This window comes from Pipistrellus hanaki, assembly GCF_964339955.1.
Source record: "Pipistrellus hanaki genome assembly, chromosome: 13".
Lineage (NCBI taxonomy): Eukaryota > Metazoa > Chordata > Mammalia > Chiroptera > Vespertilionidae > Pipistrellus > Pipistrellus hanaki.
This window is the reverse complement of record NC_140515.1, coordinates 44,586,490-44,605,977: the sequence shown is the minus strand read 5'-3', so window position 1 is coordinate 44,605,977 and position 19,488 is coordinate 44,586,490. Positions and strand designations below refer to the sequence as shown.

The following is a 19,488-nucleotide window of genomic DNA, read 5'->3' as shown; positions in this document are numbered from 1 at the left end:
GGCCATGTGTATTGTGACAACGTCGAAGGTGACAACGCTCGCTTGTAAAAGTCAATCTATTTGTACTAAATCTGGGGGCCGCGCACTGAATCAGGACCGCAGAGCTATCCTCCCTGTGACAAACGGGAAGGACTGTCGCCTACGTTATGAGCCACAGAGAGAGGCACCATGTCACCGAGGAAAAGGGATACCAACCATAAAGAAGACTGTTCACTATTCACCAAGACTCATAAGCCACAGGTGTCACGGAATCAGAGCAGAAGGTCTGCTCAGTGATGTCCGCACGTGTGTTTTCGGGACAAGCATGGAACCCTCGTTTACATGATCTCTCATCTTTCCACCAACCCTGCAAGGTAGACATTATGATTCCCATGTCCTAGCTGTAGACATTGACTATTTCGATGATCTCAGACCATCAGGCAGTGAGGGGGCTACAGGTGGAGAGATGCAGGGGAGGGTGATGTATGTGAGAGGGACTGCAGGGGAGAAGCAGTAAAACTCCCAGAGAGAGACAACTTTTCACAGGGCAAGAGGATCCTTGGCCGGGAGACAGGTGGCAGGGTAGCCTCTGTGAGGTATTTGCCACTTCTGCCCCCTGGAAGCCTAGCTTGGGTTACCGGAAACTCTCGCCCAATGAGCAGAGATGCCTTTTCGTCAGCATCTTCCACCTTCCTCCTCGAAGCCAAAAGCTGGTCTTCCTATCTCGACTTCCTATTGTTTCCTCTGATAAGCAGGGCCCCAGTGAACAATTAAAGCTCTCAATAAATAATCTCCAAGCACATTCATTTGATTGACTGTTATTTGATACAGCCGTTAGTTTCAATGGGGCAGTTAATATTGATCACATAAAGTACTCCGCACAAACATGAAAGTGTTCCAGAACTCCATGGATTATTACCCTTTATCTGCCAGTCATCTGGGTTACGTGTAATGGTCACGGAATTTAAAATCAATAATAACAATTAGTGTTCTGTACACCGAAAGGGATGAATCATGGGAAATGGGTTTTCATATAAAATCAAAGGGAAAGCGGGCCTGGGCCTGGAGACCGGCTCTCGGCATTTCCAGGAGGCATTTGGCTAAGTGCTTTCAGGCAAGTCTCCCCACCAAGAGCAGCCAGAGAGAAAGAAAGGGACTTGGACTTGGGAGGACATGTGGCCATAAAAATGCATGTGGAACCCTCCTAAAAGATGAGGCGAGAAAGAGAAAAGTGATCAGAATAAGTGCAAACAAACGTAGTGAAATGAATGGGCCTGGCAGTTTACTTCCTCTGAGATGTGGTTCCAGTACCTTTCTCAGCTTCCAATTCATGGTGATTTTTTTTTTTTTTTGTAATAAAAAAGGGCAACAACAGTATTTTAGCCCCTCGGCCCCACCACGGTAATGTCGGCATAATTAACACGCAAAGCAACAGAGAAATGTTTCATCATTAAACTGGAACCAGCGCACCATGTGAAATCATCCCTCCCCAAGACTTGTTTTTCATCAATTATTTGTTATTTATCTGATGTAAATAGAAGGAGGACTAATTAAAATGTATGCCTTTTTATACAGCTTCTTGTCATTAAAGCCAATGAAAGCATTCGGAGGCCCATAATGAAATAATTATGTTTGCCTTTAAGAATTCTCTTCAATAACACATGGCAGTGCGGAGTTAAATTAAAACATCAGGAACTGAATTTCGCTTTGCCTCCATTTCCATTTTAGTTAATTATACCCCCAAGCTTTCCAATAGACCAGGCCCTAAAAAATCTTTTGAAGCTGAAATGACCTTCAGATCATCAGCCTTTTTTTATAATTATGGACTTGGATGACCAGACAAAGGTACTGGAGCCCTGAAAGTTTCAATATTTGTGAGAAGAGGGATTTATTCTATGCCGTCTTTCATTTGCTCTGCAAATTGGAGAAAAACTGTAATAAATGTGATCACTATCTCTTCCCCAGTTCTTATCTACCACAGTATTTTGAATTCAGCTATGTGTTTGTTTGTTTGTTTTTTTAATCAGTAAGTAACTGATAAAAACAACAACAACAACAACAACAACAACAAACATTCACTCAATCTGAATCCAATTAGGAGACTATTATTCAATACTAAAACTAAAAAAAAGAGCTATCTTTTAAGAAAGGAGTCAACTGAAAAAAAATAATAGGACACTTTCATTTGAATTTCTTCTCCAAACTTCCAATGGGATATACTTGCAAAAAAATATAATAAAATAAAAAATCTGAGTTTGAGAGAAAAGGAAGACGGAAAGAGGGGAGGGAAATGTGCCCGTGGTTTCTGGGCTGGTGGCTAATGCACTGGCTGGAACAATGCTGTCATATGATGCGGATGGGGGTGGGGACCAAGTACTTAGAAAAGTAAATAGGAGTCCCGGGGATTAACTCTCTGACAATGTGAATTCCCTCCCATTTTGCTCTGTAGGGAGACTTGGCATGAGTCATGGGGGATACGATTTGGTGACTAGCTGGATAGGCTGTCACCTGAGGGGAACGGCTGACAGCCAGCAAGCAAATACCTATGATATGACAACTGCCATTATAATCTTAAATCTGTTTGTATTAAAATCACTCCTTGCCTGCCCCCGCCCCCGCCCCTCCAAGTTCTTCTATGTTCTGTTTGGAGCAATCTCCTTTTGGGGAAGGAGGGACCCTGTCACCCACGATCACCCCTGTGAAAATGAGCTTTCCTCTCCCCATCAGAGCTGGTTCACGCCGGCAGCCTCTGAGGGAGGCCTGGAGGCCTCTGGGACCCCCGTGCCCTGACCAGAGGAAAAGCCACGTCCCTGACGTCAGTCCCCGTTATCCTCGCCTTATCATGCTGCGGACCAAGGGTCTTATCTTGCTGAATGGCCCCCTTTTCAGCTCCCCACACCCTGCAAGGCCAGAGAAAAATCAAGTCAGCAGTTCCGCTGCCTGTTTGAACTCCCATCTAAGAAGCTCTGAAAGCTCAGGATAAATAACATAACTGCAGACTCACCCTCCACTGCTTCCCAGGGACAGAGCTTTTGCAACTTGAAAAACAAATTCATTTGAAAGGATTTAGGGGGACGGGAGGGGACGGGATGGGACAGGAATCCTGCTTCTTGACAACGAAGTAAAGAAGCTGGTTAGGAAGCAGAGAATTCAGGGCAGCATAGTGACGGATGAGGTTGTGTTATTAGACCTTACAGATGGGGCAGGTTATCTCATCTCCGATTTAACAAGAGGTACTTAGGCCGAGACACTTACAGACAGGCTCCTGATAAATCTGAAACCCGAGTTACCTCTACGCTCCTCTCTCCATCACCCCCATTCCCAACTTTTTAAGGCGAAGCTGGAGAAGAACGGATACAGATGGTTCATAGTAATGCAATTGAATAATTCTACCCCTTCCCTGACTACACACACACACACACACACACACACACACACACGTGCTGGAGTCAGAACCACCATCACAATGCTTAAATGCATTTTGCAAGAGATGCCTTCTGTTCGCACAAAAAGAATTGCCACAAAAGGAATGCACGTTCCCAAGAACGACCCAGAAGCACGAGGAGACCTTCAGTAATAACGGGAAAATGAAGCTGTGCACACTCTGGTTACACTGACCATGGAATCCAAACAAAGACTCTCTGTGCCCCTCCTGGGTTCAAGGGGCAGCCTAGGAAACGTCCCAATATCGAAATAGCTGGCATATTTCAATGATTTATGTGGGAACTCTGGCCGTCTATTGGAAGGCGGGTTATTCTAGAGCATGGGAGATATATGATTGCCATAACTGCCCTATAATTTGAAAGGCAAGATTCCACATTAATATCTCCTGGAAAGGTGTTTTAGCCAAGACTTTTTTCTGATTAACCTTCATCAAAACTCCCATTTCCGAAATGGCCCATTTAATTGATAGTTAACTGGATTTATATTAGAACATTTAAAGTATAAAAGTGTCATTTGAGGATAAATTTATTGGCGGTTACATGCAACTCCAACTCTATGGAAGATTCTTCATAAGAGGTTCTAAAGGGAACACTGCCCGTATTGTTTTTAATAAGTCCCGTGGGACTCAAAAATAAGTTTTCTCTTTTGCATCTTGGTTTTACATCTCTATCTGCCTCCTAGAGAGCTCCTTCCCAAGGAAACATTTCTAGCGTTTAAAAAATGAGTTTGCTTTTAAAGATGATAAGTTCCTTGAGAGCAGAATTTATCATCTTCATCGTGTTATTTCCCCTCTGAAAGCCTTTATTGATGCTGGTGGAACAGATAAAGCATAAAACGGTAAGGTTTTTCTTCTCAGCCAACTCAGGGGCTTACCATGCTGAAAGGAAATTATAAACATCTGATATCCAGAACTTTCTTTGACTTTTATGCTGTGAAGGAAAGTTCATGACAATAGTGACTGGTTATATACGGACCAAGCCAGGCTTTCAGAAACGAGAAGAAAACTTCTGAGTCAGGTCAGCTAACCTTTCAGAAATTGCCATTCTGATCATTTATCTACTAAGGGGGGTGAGGGGCGGGGGAGAGGTCCATTCCAATGCAAAGACTCTGCATCTGAGCTGGAAAATCAAATGCTCACTAGAGCTTCTAAACCAGTTCCATAGGCCAGGCTGAAGCAGACAGATGCCTACCGCTCCTACTGTTTTGTTTTACTTTTGGAATCTACGCTTTTCTGGTGATGAAATGTAAACTCGCGCACTTTTTTCTCCTAAGTTGCCCATCAATAGCTCCCTACCCAAAGCACCAAGCAATCGGATACAGGCAACACTTATTTTAGTAAATCTCTATTTTTTCCTTCAGGGAAGAAAAGTCTGTGTGAATCTTCCACTTGTTTTCAACCGACCCTGTCCTGCACCCTCTGAGGTTTAAAGCAAAAATCCCCTTTCTTCTCTTCTTTCTGGTGGTATTGGTTACCACCGTCATGTGGCCGAGAAGCAGAAAATTATGTCCTCCTTTAGAAAAACAATTGAGCCTTTTCACCGAAATATTTATTCAAAACCCCAATCAATTCATACGGTGGCTGTCAGTCTTTATTTAGTCTCTCTTTCAGAGGGTATCTTTGATTTTGCCACTTTGACCCCAATTTATATCTCAGTAGGAGAGGATTTAGATACTGTTTAATACTTAAAATTCAGGCCCCAGCTCTCTGAGAAGGGCACTTTTTTTGTTCCTTCATCACACATAACCACAGCTATTTTTTAAAAAACAACAACCACAGACTATCCCTTCTCATTAATGGGCAAAAGACCATTTCAAAAAGAATTCCCCCCCCCCTATTTTCCTTTGATGTGTTGAGTAGGGAAAAGATGGGGAAGGGGGCCAAGAACTTGTCACACTCATTTCACTGAAAGCAACTATATTTAGACGGCAGATATTAGGATTTGTCCCATGCCCACTGAGCAATGAATGCCGAAAACATCTGGAGCAGCCTAAAAGCCCAAGATAATCCCAGAGGCATCTGAACAGAAACTTCGAGACCCCCATCCCTTCCAGGGGCAGTCTCACCATCGCATTATTTATGCCACATTCCCTTAGTAGCCCACTAATCCTGACTTCGCATTTTTATAACCAGCAATTTATAGGCCCTCCTCCAACAGCAGCTGGCTGACATATCATTTTTCTGCCTCGAAAATTAAAAATGAAGAAAAAGCAAAACAATAGTCTAACACCTTTTGAGAAAAGCTTCTGCTGTATTTTGTATTCAAAGGGTATACTCTAAGTACTACACACAACACACACACACACACACACACACACACACACACTGTTAAAAAACAAAACAAAACAAAACAAAAAAAAACCCAGTAGGATCTCAAAACAGAAAGGGGTTTTGGGTGGAATTTAGTACTATTTTCCCCCTCCATCTTTGCCCACTGTTTCCTCTGCTTTAAGAGCACAAACAGATCTGCTTCTCGTCAAAACAGTCATTAAGTAAAATGGAAAAGGTTGTGGCTTTTATGTTTTACGTATACAAACCTAGCCCTAATATGCTTTTATTTCAAAAGCCCTAGCTAGCCAGTTATGCCCCTCTGAACCAAACACCCCTCCTGGCAGACATGTGTTAGAATTTTTATTTAGGCTTAAAAACGGAGTCCCTTGAACAGCTAGCTACACTGACCAGTCTGAAGGAGGTTTATGGGGGAGAAAGCAGCCTGAATGGTGCATAAGCAGTATTTACATTTTATTCACTTAAACCCCAAGTTAGGGTGTGGGATTCCAACCCTTGTGAAACTGACCACAGCCAGCTCTAATTGCCCTGCTTTGCAAAAAAATAAGACGCTGGAATTTCTGAAATCCCTTTGTCCAATGCCTTTATTTACTTTTCCTAATGCAAGCTTCTTTGATTAGCTGAACTCTGCTGTTATCAACACTTCTTGCTTATCGACTGGCCCGAGGCGAATGACACATTTACCACTCCTCTTCCCAGATAAGAAAAATCCCTTGTTTAACTTGTTCATGAACAAACAAAGCTTTCCCCCCTACTCCTACAACTTAATGGGCCTGTTTGGAGGGTTAATGACAAAAGGGAGAATGCCTGCTTGTAAAAGCTCTATTAGGTCTAATAGCTTTATGCCAGGGTCTTCAGCATTCCCCCCCCGCCCCCCCCTTCTTAAAAATAAAAATGTTTCATTGGAACTTTCTCCTGCAAGAAGTTTGAGAGACCCCCCCCCCCGGACCCCCGACCCCAGTTCCCTGAGACCCCAGGTGAGATGGTTCACCCCAGTTTTTTAATTGCTGGAGAGGACAGGTCTAAAGAAAATTGGAAAATTACTTTGTAACGCTAAGTTTCTCTGCCTTCTCTGGAAAGAAACTAGGAAGCAGGAAAGAAAAGGCATTTGGGGAACAGCTGACCATGAAGCTGCCTTCTGAAAATGATATTGTTTTTGCCCTGGTTAAGGCTCGACAAAATATTCAGCAAGACAAGCCAGACTGCTGGCATCAAACGGTTATTGATTTTTTTCCAGCGACAAACCTGTTGATTTCCTGGCCCAAGAAGCGAGTCTCTCTCCCTTAAGAAAAGTTTCCAAGAGGGCAATTTCAATCTAGTCCCTGTCCCCTCTTCCTTCTCCCCTCTCTTTAGATAAGCCACCCTGTTCTTAGGAAAACTCCATTTCTCCCAGTTAAACCTTGACCCCTTTGAAAACAAAGATTTAAAATGTCATTTTCAGGCTAATGCTCCAATGAATTGTCAAATAAAGTACTAAAAACATGGTGATAGATAGCTCGGCCATTTATCTAAATCACTGTCAGGGCTCAGATGCATCCTGCAGGCTCCCACCACAGCCACCGAAGGTGGGATTTTTCCTGGGACTTCTGGCCATTTCTCAAGCCAGCAGCCAGGCTACTGTTGACCAGATGCGTGCCTCGGCACCCTGTCAGCATCAGATAACCAAATAGTCAATATTTTTTTTTTTTTTTTAAGAAAAAGCTGGGCTACCTTGCTTATATTTCCTCCCCTATAACCCATGTGCAGGTTCCTGCCTGAATCGCAAGATATGGGAAATAATGGATGGCTCAGCGCAAGGGGTGTTCACTGCCAGTAGTTTTCTAGCAAAACAGCAACTTCTTAGAGCAACAAAGTGGCTCGGAAAGGTGGCAGCAGGGTCAATGCTAAGAAATATTGCCTTCCCTTCGCAAGGAAAACATTGGGGGCTGCCGCTTGAACGGGTGGCTTATGAACTTCAGGAGCCGCGAGCCGTCTTAATCAGGCTAAGTTCCTTGCAAGGGAGATGTCATATTTTAATTACTTTGGACTGTGGAGACACATGGGGAAGGGGGGGGGGGAATATACACAACCCATAGCTAATCCCAAGAACAGCAAAGTTCAATTCCCCTCTGCATACATCTCAGTAAAAAAACAAAACAAAACTGCACAATGTGTCAAACCGCCTTACTTGAAGAACGTTTCAAAGTCCTGTGGTCGCCCTCTCTTTACCCCCTTACCCCCCCCCCCTCCATGCAGATTTAAAAATAACAAAACTGTTTTTCAAGAGGCTGCAAAGGTTGGTAAGGAGAGGAGCAGGGGGGTCGGGAGGGGGTGTTTGGGAAGAAAACATCTTACAGGAAAATCTCAGCAGAGGGGATCAATATGCACACGCCAGCATATCACACCCTTCCAGCCTTAAATCATTAAACCCTTTGTCTTGCTACCAGGGCTAGTTTGTTTCCAATGTCTTTATTGCATGCAAGAGAGACAATTCATTCTCTCTCTCTTTTTCTTTTTTCTTTTTTTCTTTCTTTTTTTTTTTTTTTTTTTTTGCTTGGTAGAAGAAGGGAAAAAAATAAACCTACATTGAGCAGTGTGCCGGTGTTGCCATTCGGTTTGGGTCAGTCCACTGAAGCATGCTTTGAGAGCTTTCTCCTGGAGCATGCAGGAAGACGGGCTCGCCGTGTAGAAATCCAGGATTTGCCCGGGACTCACTGACAGAACATCCATACAGTCAAACATGATCTCCCCTGCACCACCGCAATGTCTGCAAAAGTGCTTATTCCTCTAGGTGTGGAGGCAAATGGCATCGAAAAGTCCACCCAACTCCATCAAACTCTGCCCCTTTTTTGGCACGCAGGCTGTTGGTTCTCTTTCCCAGCCCCGAATCATGAATTATGACAGACAAGCCAGCTAAAAGCCTGTAATTGATCCAAATGATCATTTACCATTTTCCAGGCTCGCTCGGCCAATCCAGCCCGGGGCCGGGGTGGAGGGGGGTTCCCAGCAAAGATCCCAAGTTCTCCTTCGGAGCCAAGGCGTGCAGAAAGCCTCCCGAATGCAGAATGCGGTCCGGATCCTACCCCGACGGTGCCCAGGCCAGCCCTGCCCGGCTCGCTCGCGTCCTCCGCATCCCAGTCCTCAAACGGCGCGCACGGGGGAATTCTGGTTCCCCCCCTCTGGCAAAGAATAGACCCTCCTGCCTCCGAACAGCTCACTTCCTACTACTTCTGTCACACGGAATGAAAGATTGAATTGCCTAATATATGCGAGTGAACTTTCGGTGAACCCTTCCCGGGCTGCTAACCTTCAAATGACCCAACGAGTCTGACATCACCAACTCCCAGGATTCTCACAGAGCTCAGACACTCCCAGCAGCCCTGCACACGCAGACAGCCCAGAGCCAGGCAGCGAGCGAGCATGCTAGCCGGCTCTTTCTTCCCCATTTCTCACCTTAAAAAACAATGCAAGAAAGTGCTTTTAAAACGAGCCCGGGGAGGAGCCCGGGCGCTGCTCCGGGCTCCCGCTGAGCGCCAACTTCTCTCTCCCCCCCCTTTTCGCCTTTTTTCTTTGCAGCCGCTGAGCTCGCAAGCGCCCCGTTCCCCCCCTCACCTCCTCCTCGCCTCCCGCCCACCCTCTGGCCCCCCAGCCCAGCCCGTGCATTCCTCCGTGCGCCTCTCTGTCGGTGAAGTTCCTTGTAACTTATGTGTTTTTCCACTCCCCGAAAAAGCGCAGGCAAGCCCCAAGCTGCAGAAGAAGGAACGGCTACCCCTCGGGGAAGCCTGGAGAGGAGAAACTTTCCATTTCATAATGTTTTTCTCCTTGTCGCCTCTCGCAAGCCCTGGCATTGCGTTTGCTTTGGAGTAAAAGAGCTGGCTTTCTGGATTCAGTTACTTTTCAGCGTAGGGAGTAGTCAAGACTTAGTTACTCCTGTCCCAAACACACACACACACACACACACACACACACACACACACACAGCCAGGGATGTAGGGGACTTTAGGTCCTGCCCTGAGCAAAAAATACAGAGTGCCCAAGAGCATGGATGTGGGAGTAAAACTGAACCAGATGCCCAAGTTCAACCCAGTTTCATCACTTACCAGCTGTGTGATCTGGGACATGAATTTAAACACCGGGCCTCAGTTTTCTCATCTGTAAAATGGGAATATGCTACTACCCACCTTGGTGGGTTGCTGTGAGGACAAAAAGAAACAGTGCTTGTAGGACACTTAGGACATATCCTGGAAGAAATATTAGCTGTGATTCTTCCTCTTATTTTTATTTTTTTTTTAAATATATATTTATTGATATTTTAGAGGGAGAAAGGAAAAACTATGATTTGTTGTTGCACTTATGTATGCATTCAGTGGCCGCTTCTTGTATACGCCCTGCCCGGGGATGGATCCCGCAACCTTGGTGTATCTGGATAACACTTCAACCAACTGAGCCAACCAACCAGGGCCTCTCTTATTTTACAACTAGGGAAAGAAAAGCCCAGAGGAGCTCAGACCTGCCTAAGGTAATACAGCTTAGAGTCACAACTAAAACCCAGCTCCCCGGAATCCCTGTCTAATGCAGAAATTACTATGCTGTTCCCACAGCCTTGCACCCCGATAGCATATTTCGGCAGCCTCTCTCATCACACAATCACCCCCCCCCCCAAAAAAAAAATTAAACACATATTTGAAAACTGGTTAAGTGAGAGGGTTTTGTATTTGCAAGGGCCAATTTTCACCAATATGAGCTCCTCCCCAATCTGGCTATTTATTTAGAACAGTTTTAAGAGAAAAAGAATGATTTCTGTAACCTCCTCCACTGACCCTACTGAGAGGAGGGAGAAGCTTTTTAAACAAGTCTGAAAACATGGAGAGGGACAGGTGTGATATTTACAAATAAACTGGCTGACGGTGAGCTTTGACGGACAGCCAACCCACCCTGCAGTCATTCTGCAAAACTTGCTCAAAGGGTGCACCTGTACTTCAAAGGAAGGAAAGTCTGGGAGGAATGAAGACACCCTACCTCTTCCCCTGCCTCTCCCATATTTACTCATGATTCTCCCGCAAAGCAGGGTGGGTGAGGGGACAGCCTGCCTGGCCCTTGCAGGGGGGATTGCTGCTCCCCTTTCTGTGGGCAGTGCTGGAGTGTGCATTGGCATCCATGCTTTCACAAAGCCTGTCAGGGGGCACCCCCTCCCCCCCAATACCGTCTAGCGGAGTTGCTAAGTGGCACTTGTGGTGTAACATGAAAAGTATGCATCGCACACACTTCCCAAGTCCAAGGTCCTTTTATGAAGGCACATTAAAACAATTTTCAGCCCAGCAAGCTCAGATCTTGCTATTGAAAAGTCCAGGGTGATAAAAGCGCGAGATTTTGCCGAATCTATGTACTTAGTTCCTCTCTCTCTCTATTTCTCTCTAGTTTTATATCATTCTCATGTTGTAACAGAGCTGTATTATAAGAAACCCTTTCATTACCAAGAAAACACACATTTTGAGCAAGGAGCACGGGAGGACTTGACAAAACCTTTAACACCCTGTTGTTAAGATAGTTGTAAAGAATCACAAAGCACCGTTATTATGGGGCGATTTCTATGGGGTCCTTGAGACTTATGGCTCCAGATGTTTATGGAAGGCCCTCAGAGTTCCTTGGAAACTGGGCTCCTTTTAGACCAGCTCCTGGACATGGGGGAACAGTTTTTTGGGGGAGAGAGGAGGGCGCATCTCTATTTAAAGGACAGCAAGAAGGAACTAAGGGGTGAGATCGGGCAGCGCTGCCAGGTGTGTGTACAGGTATCTGCTCCCAGGAGAGGCCCCTGCACTTCCCCCCACAACATCCTGCCGAAGGCTAGGGGGCACTGGTCCCGGGGGAAATGAAGATGGGTTAGTGTCCCCTGAATTCTGATCATCCCCATTTCTTAAGCTAGAGGATCTGTCTCATCTCGAGAGGGTATACCTGCTCCCAAATTTCTTCCCTCAATGCCATGTAACAAAGTATGCTCAGAGCAGGGGCTGGGAGATTTGGTTGTTCTCTCTCTCTCTCTCTCTCTCTCTCTCTCTCTCTCTCTCTCTCTCTCTCACAAGAATATTTAAAATTTATAATTGCCTTAAAGTCGTCTTAAGTGTAGAGAAATACACTTGGGCCTTGAAATGAGCGATCAGCGTTTAAATCCTGGTGAACAGACTACTATGGGTGTCTTCTACTGCCACCGTCTTTAGTCGGTTAATCTTTTCTCATCATGAATTAATTATGCTGAACGCAATTATGAGAACTATTATTTAACCCAAGTATTCATTTATAAAGCAGCCCCACAATTTAGCCGCATGTTCCTTTATCATTTCTTCATCAGTAAATCTAATTCTTACCCTTCTTGGAAACTTGATTCCTACTCCAAATTCTCAACTTAAGTAAAGTCAAGGAAAGACACACAAATAAACCACAATTCTTTAAATACATACCCGCGTACTAAAAAGATGAATGACTAGGTAGAAGACAAATGGCCTCGTTAATTATTGATACCTCTTTTAAACATTAATCAGTTAGACAAAACCCCTCCCAGATATCCTCCTGGTACAGCATAAAATAAGATCTGGATATATGTCACTTCCTGTACAGTAAGCCCTCAGTCTTATTGTAAAAAATCTTTTCTAAGTAAAACAATGTTTAACAAAACCAATTTTCCCATTGGCTAAGTGATAGGAATAAGAGTTACGTTCCTGAGACATTTCATCAACATCACAACGAAATCACACCAACAAAATGACGTTATTGCATTTCCTTTGTGTTTGACCCACGATACAAAGAAACCCTGACAAACACACACTTCCAACCCCACACAGAAAAGCAAAAGTTTGAGGCTGAAAGCCATTGTGCTTCAGAGTAACCGTGTATTTGTCAGGGTGACACAGCACATTTGAAACCCATAATCATAAAACAAAAATTTATCGCTAGGGTTCAGGGTCTACATCTGTTTCCCTGGTTCTCGCACAGCAATTACCCACTGGACAATCCAGAGAGAAACACCATGAATCACGCTTCGCAAACATGTTGGGACTGGAGAGTTTTGCGAAGAAAATGCAGGCATCTCGATGCGACAGCCTTGCAGCCAGCCGTGTGCAAAGCCGGTGGAGGGCTTTGTGTGTGATGTCTCCATGAAGCAGTTCTTGCAGGCGCAGGCACATCCACCCCGGGCACAAGTCATGCAAAGTGCAGGCGTACAGGGAAGGGGGGAGCGGAGGGAGGTGGCCGCGGATTGTTTGAAAAAAGACACACCTGTCTCTTTCATGTGTGTGTTTTTTTAAGTATTTATTTATTTTTTTGCTGCTAATCTCCTATAAACCTCTCTCGCCACAATGCTGCCAGGAGAACAAATGGTGAGCACTGAGTGATGTGTGTGTTTCGCAGGGGAGCCAAGGCAGAGAGAGATGTGTTGCCCGTACAAGCCAGGCGCTGAGGCGGTTCCCAGGCCCCACACGGCCAGGCAGAGCGGCTGGGAGGAGTTCTGGCACTCATCGCCGTCGGACACTGCTTCAGGCCCTTCTATTGGAACACCTGCTAATGCACCAGGACTGTTGATGTCCGTGGATCTCATACCAGAAGCACCAAACGTGGCCTTGCAAGGTGGCTGGCTGTGTGCGTCACTGCAGACGGGGTCCTCTTAGGACCCCAAGAAGCATCTATTTTTCCTCAAACTCTTCTCTCCACCTCGAGTGTTGGCCACTGTGTCCTTCCTTCCCTGGGCTTCTTTCTCTCCAGCTTCCTGCTTTGTCCAGTTTCCTCCCTGCTACTTAAAAAACACCGTGCCCCCAGGACCCTGGTCGGCAAACTGTGGCTCGCAAGCCACATGCTGCTCTTTGGCCCCTGGAGTGTGGCTCTGCCACAAAATACCACGGCCTGGGAGAATCTATGTTGAAGAAGTGGCATTAGAGGAAGTTTAAGTTTAAAAAATGTGGCTCTCAAATTTCAATCGTTGTACTGTTGATACTTGGCTCTGTTGACTAATGAGTTTGCCCACCACTGCCCCAGGACAAGGGCACACTTCTCTCTTTACACAGTTCTGAGTTATTTTCTTTAGCACCTCTGGCTTTTGCTGCATGTGACTCATGAAGACGCCTATTAAAGACCAACAGTTTCTGTCGATCCAACTTGAGACTTAAATATATTCCCTCCTGAGGGCCTAGGTACTGAGTAATAAGCTCCCAACTAGTTCTCAGCTGATGGCCACTGCTGGGGGCACCATCTCAATGATCAGTTTGGGGGAGACTTATCTTTGACTATTTCCTCTTATTTACTTTCCCCCTTTTAATTTAGATTTTTTTTTTTTTTTAAGGAATCCTATATAATAAAAGGCTAATATGCAAATTGTCCCCTTGGGAGTTCAACTGACTGGGAGTTTGACGGTTGCTATGACGTGCGCTGACTACCAGGGGGCGGCATGGAATGAATGAAGGCCCCAGTCAGCAGCTGGAAGGCCCTCATCGGCTCTGATTGCCAGCCAGGCCTAGGGACCCTACTTGTGCATGAATTTCGTGCACTGAGCCTCTAGTACCTTTCATAAAAACTCAGAGAGTTTAGTCTGAAAGATATAAAGTGAGGAGATATATATATCCTCTATGTTACTCACTCATCAAATGTTGAGTACCTTCTATGTGCCAGCACTGTCATAGGTTCTGGGCATATATCTGTATATCTTCTGAGGGATATTCTTTGTTGCTTTTAACACAAACATAATAAAATAATATATGTTATTCTGCAAAGTGTTTTAATTTAACAATATCTCCTGAACATCTTTTCATAACAAACAGAACTTTCTCATTTAAGGAATGAGTACATAGATATCTATTTTGTAAGCTAAATAGCGCCTCTTTACATTAATGTGCTCTAATTCATTTAATCAGTATCCAGCTACTGGATGTTTAGGTTGTTTCCAGTTTTCGAATGTTCTAAGAAGTCCTGTGGATATGTGTACTAAAACATCTGCTGGATAAAATTCTAGGAGCAGTATTGCCAAGTCAAAGATGATGTGCATTTTAAAATCTGATAGCTACATAAAATTATATTCCAGATGGTTGTGCCAATATATATTCCCCTTTTGTTCTAAAACATGGGTCAGTAACCATTCTGTATATAGTGCCACAGGAAATGTTAGCCTTTGTAGGTGATAGAGTTTCTGCTATAATTGCTCAGCTCTGCAGGTTGTAGGATAAAGTAGCCATAGACCATGAATGAATGGGCATGGATGTGTTCAAGAAAACCTTATGAGAATTAGCGGTGAACTGGAGCAGAAGTTTGTCCACCTCTATTCTAAACCAACATTTCACCAAATTCTACATTGCTTTGTTTCTATCCCTATGAAAGCTACCCCTATACACTGGGTTTTGCTTACACTTTAATTTTCCTTCTCCTTTAAAATCTTTACCCAGCTTTCACTTGTGTACCACATGAGTATAATATGGTTCTTTTATTCTATCCCTTCTTCCAGAATCACCTCTCCTCCTGTTTTGGCTCATAATTTCCCAATTTCTTACTTCACTCTCTTACTTCCTCCTGTAAGAAGGGGCATGAGATTACATTTCTGCCTTCACACGGATCCCCTGTACTTCCTTTTGCCCACCAAATCTTCCTTTACTGGTAAAGTCCATTATGTCCATCAACACTCCTCTCCCCTCCATATACGATGGCAGTATTTGAGAGATAGAAAATTGAACAATGATTCCTCAGAATAAATGCCAACGGCACCGCCATGCTACATTCTGTCTGAATTGTTTTCATGTCTCGTCTCAGTACATCTTCCAGTGAGCTAAGATTAGATGTGCCCGCCCCGTTGGCAGAGAGCTTAGAAGAACAGCGAGACTTGTTCAAGGATGGAAAGAAGCACAAAGGATTCTAAGAGTGCTTTGCAATTATTTCATGTTAATATTATTAATAAAAAGTAATGTCTATACCTGAGATGCCTAACTTAATTCCTAGTTCAACCCTTCATCTTTTGAAGATCCTATGTATGAACAGAGGCTATAAGTTGGCTCTTAAACTGCTGTTTAAATTAATTAAAATTCAATACAATTAAAAACTTAGTTTCTCAGTCACACTAGCTGCATTTCAAGTGCTTGAAGCCCACGCATGGCTGCCATGCTAACGGCACAGATACAGGACATTTCATCCTAGCAGGAAGTTGTGTTAGATCAGGGTACTCTCAAAGGTCAGCTTAGTGATGAGAGAGGCAGTAAGGTGGGACCATGGAGCCTGGACATCAACTGACTGTGCTTGAATCCCAGCCTCCCCTCTACTAGTGTGAACCTCGCCAAGTAATTTCACCTCTTAATTCTCTCACCAGCAAAATGGAAATAGTAATGGTACCTATGTTAAAAGACCATAGGAAAGATTAAATGAGGTAACGCAAGTTAAAAGTATGTAGGTCATTTCCTGAGATAGAAGTGATTTTAAAATGTTAGTGGAATGTCTGCAAGGAGAAAATGAAGTCAGGAACACATATCTCAACTACTCCTCAAAAGCTAGTGCCACCAGGTACAGGGACTCTCCTAGGAGGGCAGTCATTTTCCACTAGGATGCACCTTTTAGGCTATGGGATCTGGATACATGCAATTAGGGCAAGGTCCCTAAGAGATTTTGCTGTACGTGCCTGGTTATATGCCACTGCATTAAAACGTGCTTGTGTGCATGCGTGCTTGTGTGTGTGTGTGTGTGTGTGTGTGTGTGTGTAGATGAAGGAGGATGGTTTTTTATTTTACAGAGCCGACATTGAGTCATAATGGCAATGAACAATTTGACAAGCCCTACCCTGCTGCTCCTATGGTATTTCTGTAAAAGCGGTATTTAGTCTCAGGAACATAAGACCAATTTTGGCTAATAAAATGGCAAAGGTATTGTACAAAATGGAAGACTTGTGTTATCTTATCCATGTCTACTTTATCTTATCTTTTTTTCCATCCATTCATCCATCCATCAAATCTTCCTACTTATTCATCTACCTGTTATCCATATCATTCACCCTTCATCCATTTACCTATCTACCTTCTAGTTATCCACCCACTCACTTGTCCACCTACCCATTTACTCATCTGTCTATCCATATATCCATGCTCTGGACCCATCTTCTACCTATGATCTACCCACCAATAGTGATAGAGAGAGCATGGCCTTTTGCGAGGCAATCTGTAGAGTATGGACAGGCACAAAAGTAAAGCTTTTCAGATTATGCACCTGTCTTTCTCTAGAATCCTTGAATAGGATTTCCTGGTGAGAGGTACTAGCAGAAATAAGGTCAAAGTCACTGACCACTGGAGATTTCAGTTAAACAAGTTTGATAATCAGGTTGTGGCCAGGGCACCCCTCAGATCTAACAGGGATCTCCAAGAGCATCCCAGGATTTGAAATGTTAATGAAGCTGAGTTCTATTAGCAACACAAAAGTTTCTGACTCTGAGGGAAAGCTGAAGGCCCTAAAAGAATTTCCATCAGATTCTACTAGCAAAAGGGATGTAAAATTCACAAATACATCAGAGGAGCCATTGGAGAGGGAATGGAGTTTAAATTCACCCTGGTGTCTGACAGAGAAAAAGGCAGATAAAAGAGATCAATGGGACTGAATGGGAAGTGTGAAGGTAACAAAAAGCCAGATAGAAATCTCTGTGAAATTTCTATTGGGACACACACACACACACACACACACACACACACAATATAAATACAACAAATATTTTTGCTGAAAAATATCATTTTCTCTCTCCTCTTAAACAGCAGGGTATAAAGCCACCCTCTCAATACAGTATCTACCTGAATCAAGGGCTTTGACAACTTCTGTTTGAGAGGGTACCAGGGTGGCTTGCAAAATGAGTTTTGGCCTTTTGTCATTGTTTGCTTTTTTGTTTTGAGTTAGAGGTGGTTCCAAAGAGAGTAGTAAACGTTTTTCAGAAGCAACAGTTCCAAAATTTAAGGGAACATATAAGCATGGGAGGGCAAGAAAGTGAAATAATAGAACTATGAAACATCTCCCTCTCTAAGTCAAATGCAATGATAAAATACAATATCACTGAAATCATTCCCAAAGCACTGCAATTCCAGGGCTTCCCATCCAGAACTACAGAAGAAAATTTCCAGGGTTGGTGAAAGTAATCTGCATGTTAATCAAGATCCTTGGGTACTTACTCTGCACACTAAAGGGTCAGACTCTCCACTTAGTGAATGCCAAGACACAGTCCTAGAGGAATCGGTGTTAAGAAAAATGAGTTGCACCCTAGCAGGCTTGGCTCTTGGCTTAGGAGATAGTGTTGGCCTGTAGACTGAAGGGTCCTGGGTTCAATTCTGCTCAAGAGCACATACCTGGGTTGCAGGCTGGATCCGCAGTAGGGGGCGTGCAGGAGGCAGCCAATCAGTGACTCTCTTTCATCATTGATGTTTCTACCTCTCTCTCCTCCCTTCCTATCTGAAGGCAATAAAATTATTTAAAAAAAAATAAAATAAGAAAAAAAAAGTTGATATTAATATTCCTCAGGCAAATGCCCAACCCCCGTGAGGTCTACAGGTTAAAGACCTGCTCTGTTTCCCTAGTTGGGCCAAGGCCTCCTTCCCTTTCTTTTGGGAGGACTGGTCAGTGGCAGAGAACACAGCTGATATCTACTCCTCCACCCCCATGTTTTTAGATTCAAAGAAAAATGACATAGCTCCTCTGTGTGGTGTAGACAGAATGTGTCAAAACTCTGAAGAAGCCCTCACTTCCAACTCTGAATGTTACCAGGAGCTTCCTAGGACAGGCTGCCATCCAGGCTTCTACTGGTTCTAGCCGTGTGGGCTGCCCTTGAAGAGGGAGGCTGCCCCCAAAGCTCTATTTTTGTCGTACATGTAATTTGTGGCCAATCTGGAGGGGAAAGGGCAGGCTGGTGTACCAACACTGAGTTGGGAGGCCAGAGGTCTATCTGCACACTAACAGCTTGTGAGAACTTGTCTGGTCTGGTCAGTAACATGAGGAGGCTGTTGTAACACATGGTGGCAAATACATGGCTGGGGCGCCGCATTGGAGCCCACGCCAGAATTCCTAATGTGCACCTTCTAAAAGATCTGGGTAAGGCTGCCCAGCAACAGATGAGCCCAGAAGTTGGCAGATTCCAAGGCCAAAACCAGCCCACCACCTGTCGTTGTAAAACAGCTTTATCGGAGAAGAGCACCTGCTATTATTTATTTGTTTACGTATTGTCCATGACTGCTTTCAACCGACAGACTTAAGTGATGGAAACAGAAATGGTATGTCCCACAAAGCTGAAAATATCTTTGATCTGGACCTTTCTTAAAAAAAAAAAAAAAAAAAAAAAAAAAAAAAAAAAAAAAGTGCTGACTCCTTACTCGGTAGACATTCACTACCAATCTGTTTGAATTGGCTTTGAAGATGAAATTGACCAGCTATCCTCAAACTGGGTAATATGGAAGGTTTCTTCAAGATCTAAACTTCTCAGTTTTTTCAAGATATGTCAAATACACTCCTTCACCGTCTTTGAGATTGCTTTTACTCTACATAGAATACTCTTCTTAGATAGTAACATGAGTTATTAAATCTGTTTCTTTATGAATAGATTGCCTTAATTGAGACACTAATGGTCCTATTTAAAACAGGACTCTAGGTCATGATCATTACTGTTTCTTGGTCCTACGGTTTAAGATTTATAGTCATTATTACTACCTGGCACACATTTATTTTTTATTGTATGTCTTTGATAATAGAAAGTTATCCCCTTGAGGGCAGCCAGTTTCACTGTGATGGCCCCAATAAAAAACAGTACATGACACAGAGTA

General features: G+C 43.9%; 1 protein-coding gene across 4 annotated transcripts in view; it reads right to left on the bottom strand.

The window, feature by feature from the left end:
• RARB (retinoic acid receptor beta) overlaps positions 1-19,488 on the bottom strand; it is a 625,020-nt gene that overhangs the window by 130,020 nt on the left and 475,512 nt on the right. The window contains exon 1 of one of the 4 annotated variants that reach the window (XM_084902995.1): positions 8,997-9,084. The exons of 1 other annotated variant lie outside the window; for it this stretch is intronic. Coding sequence is in view for 1 of the 3 variants with exons in the window: in XM_084902994.1 (XP_084759120.1) it covers positions 8,275-8,431 (157 nt within the window). In the remaining 2 variants the exon portion in view is untranslated. Of the gene's footprint in view, positions 1-8,274; positions 8,976-8,996; positions 9,085-19,488 lie in introns of those variants that run through there. 2 more of the 4 variants (XM_084902994.1, XM_084902996.1) reach the window with 2 other exon arrangements.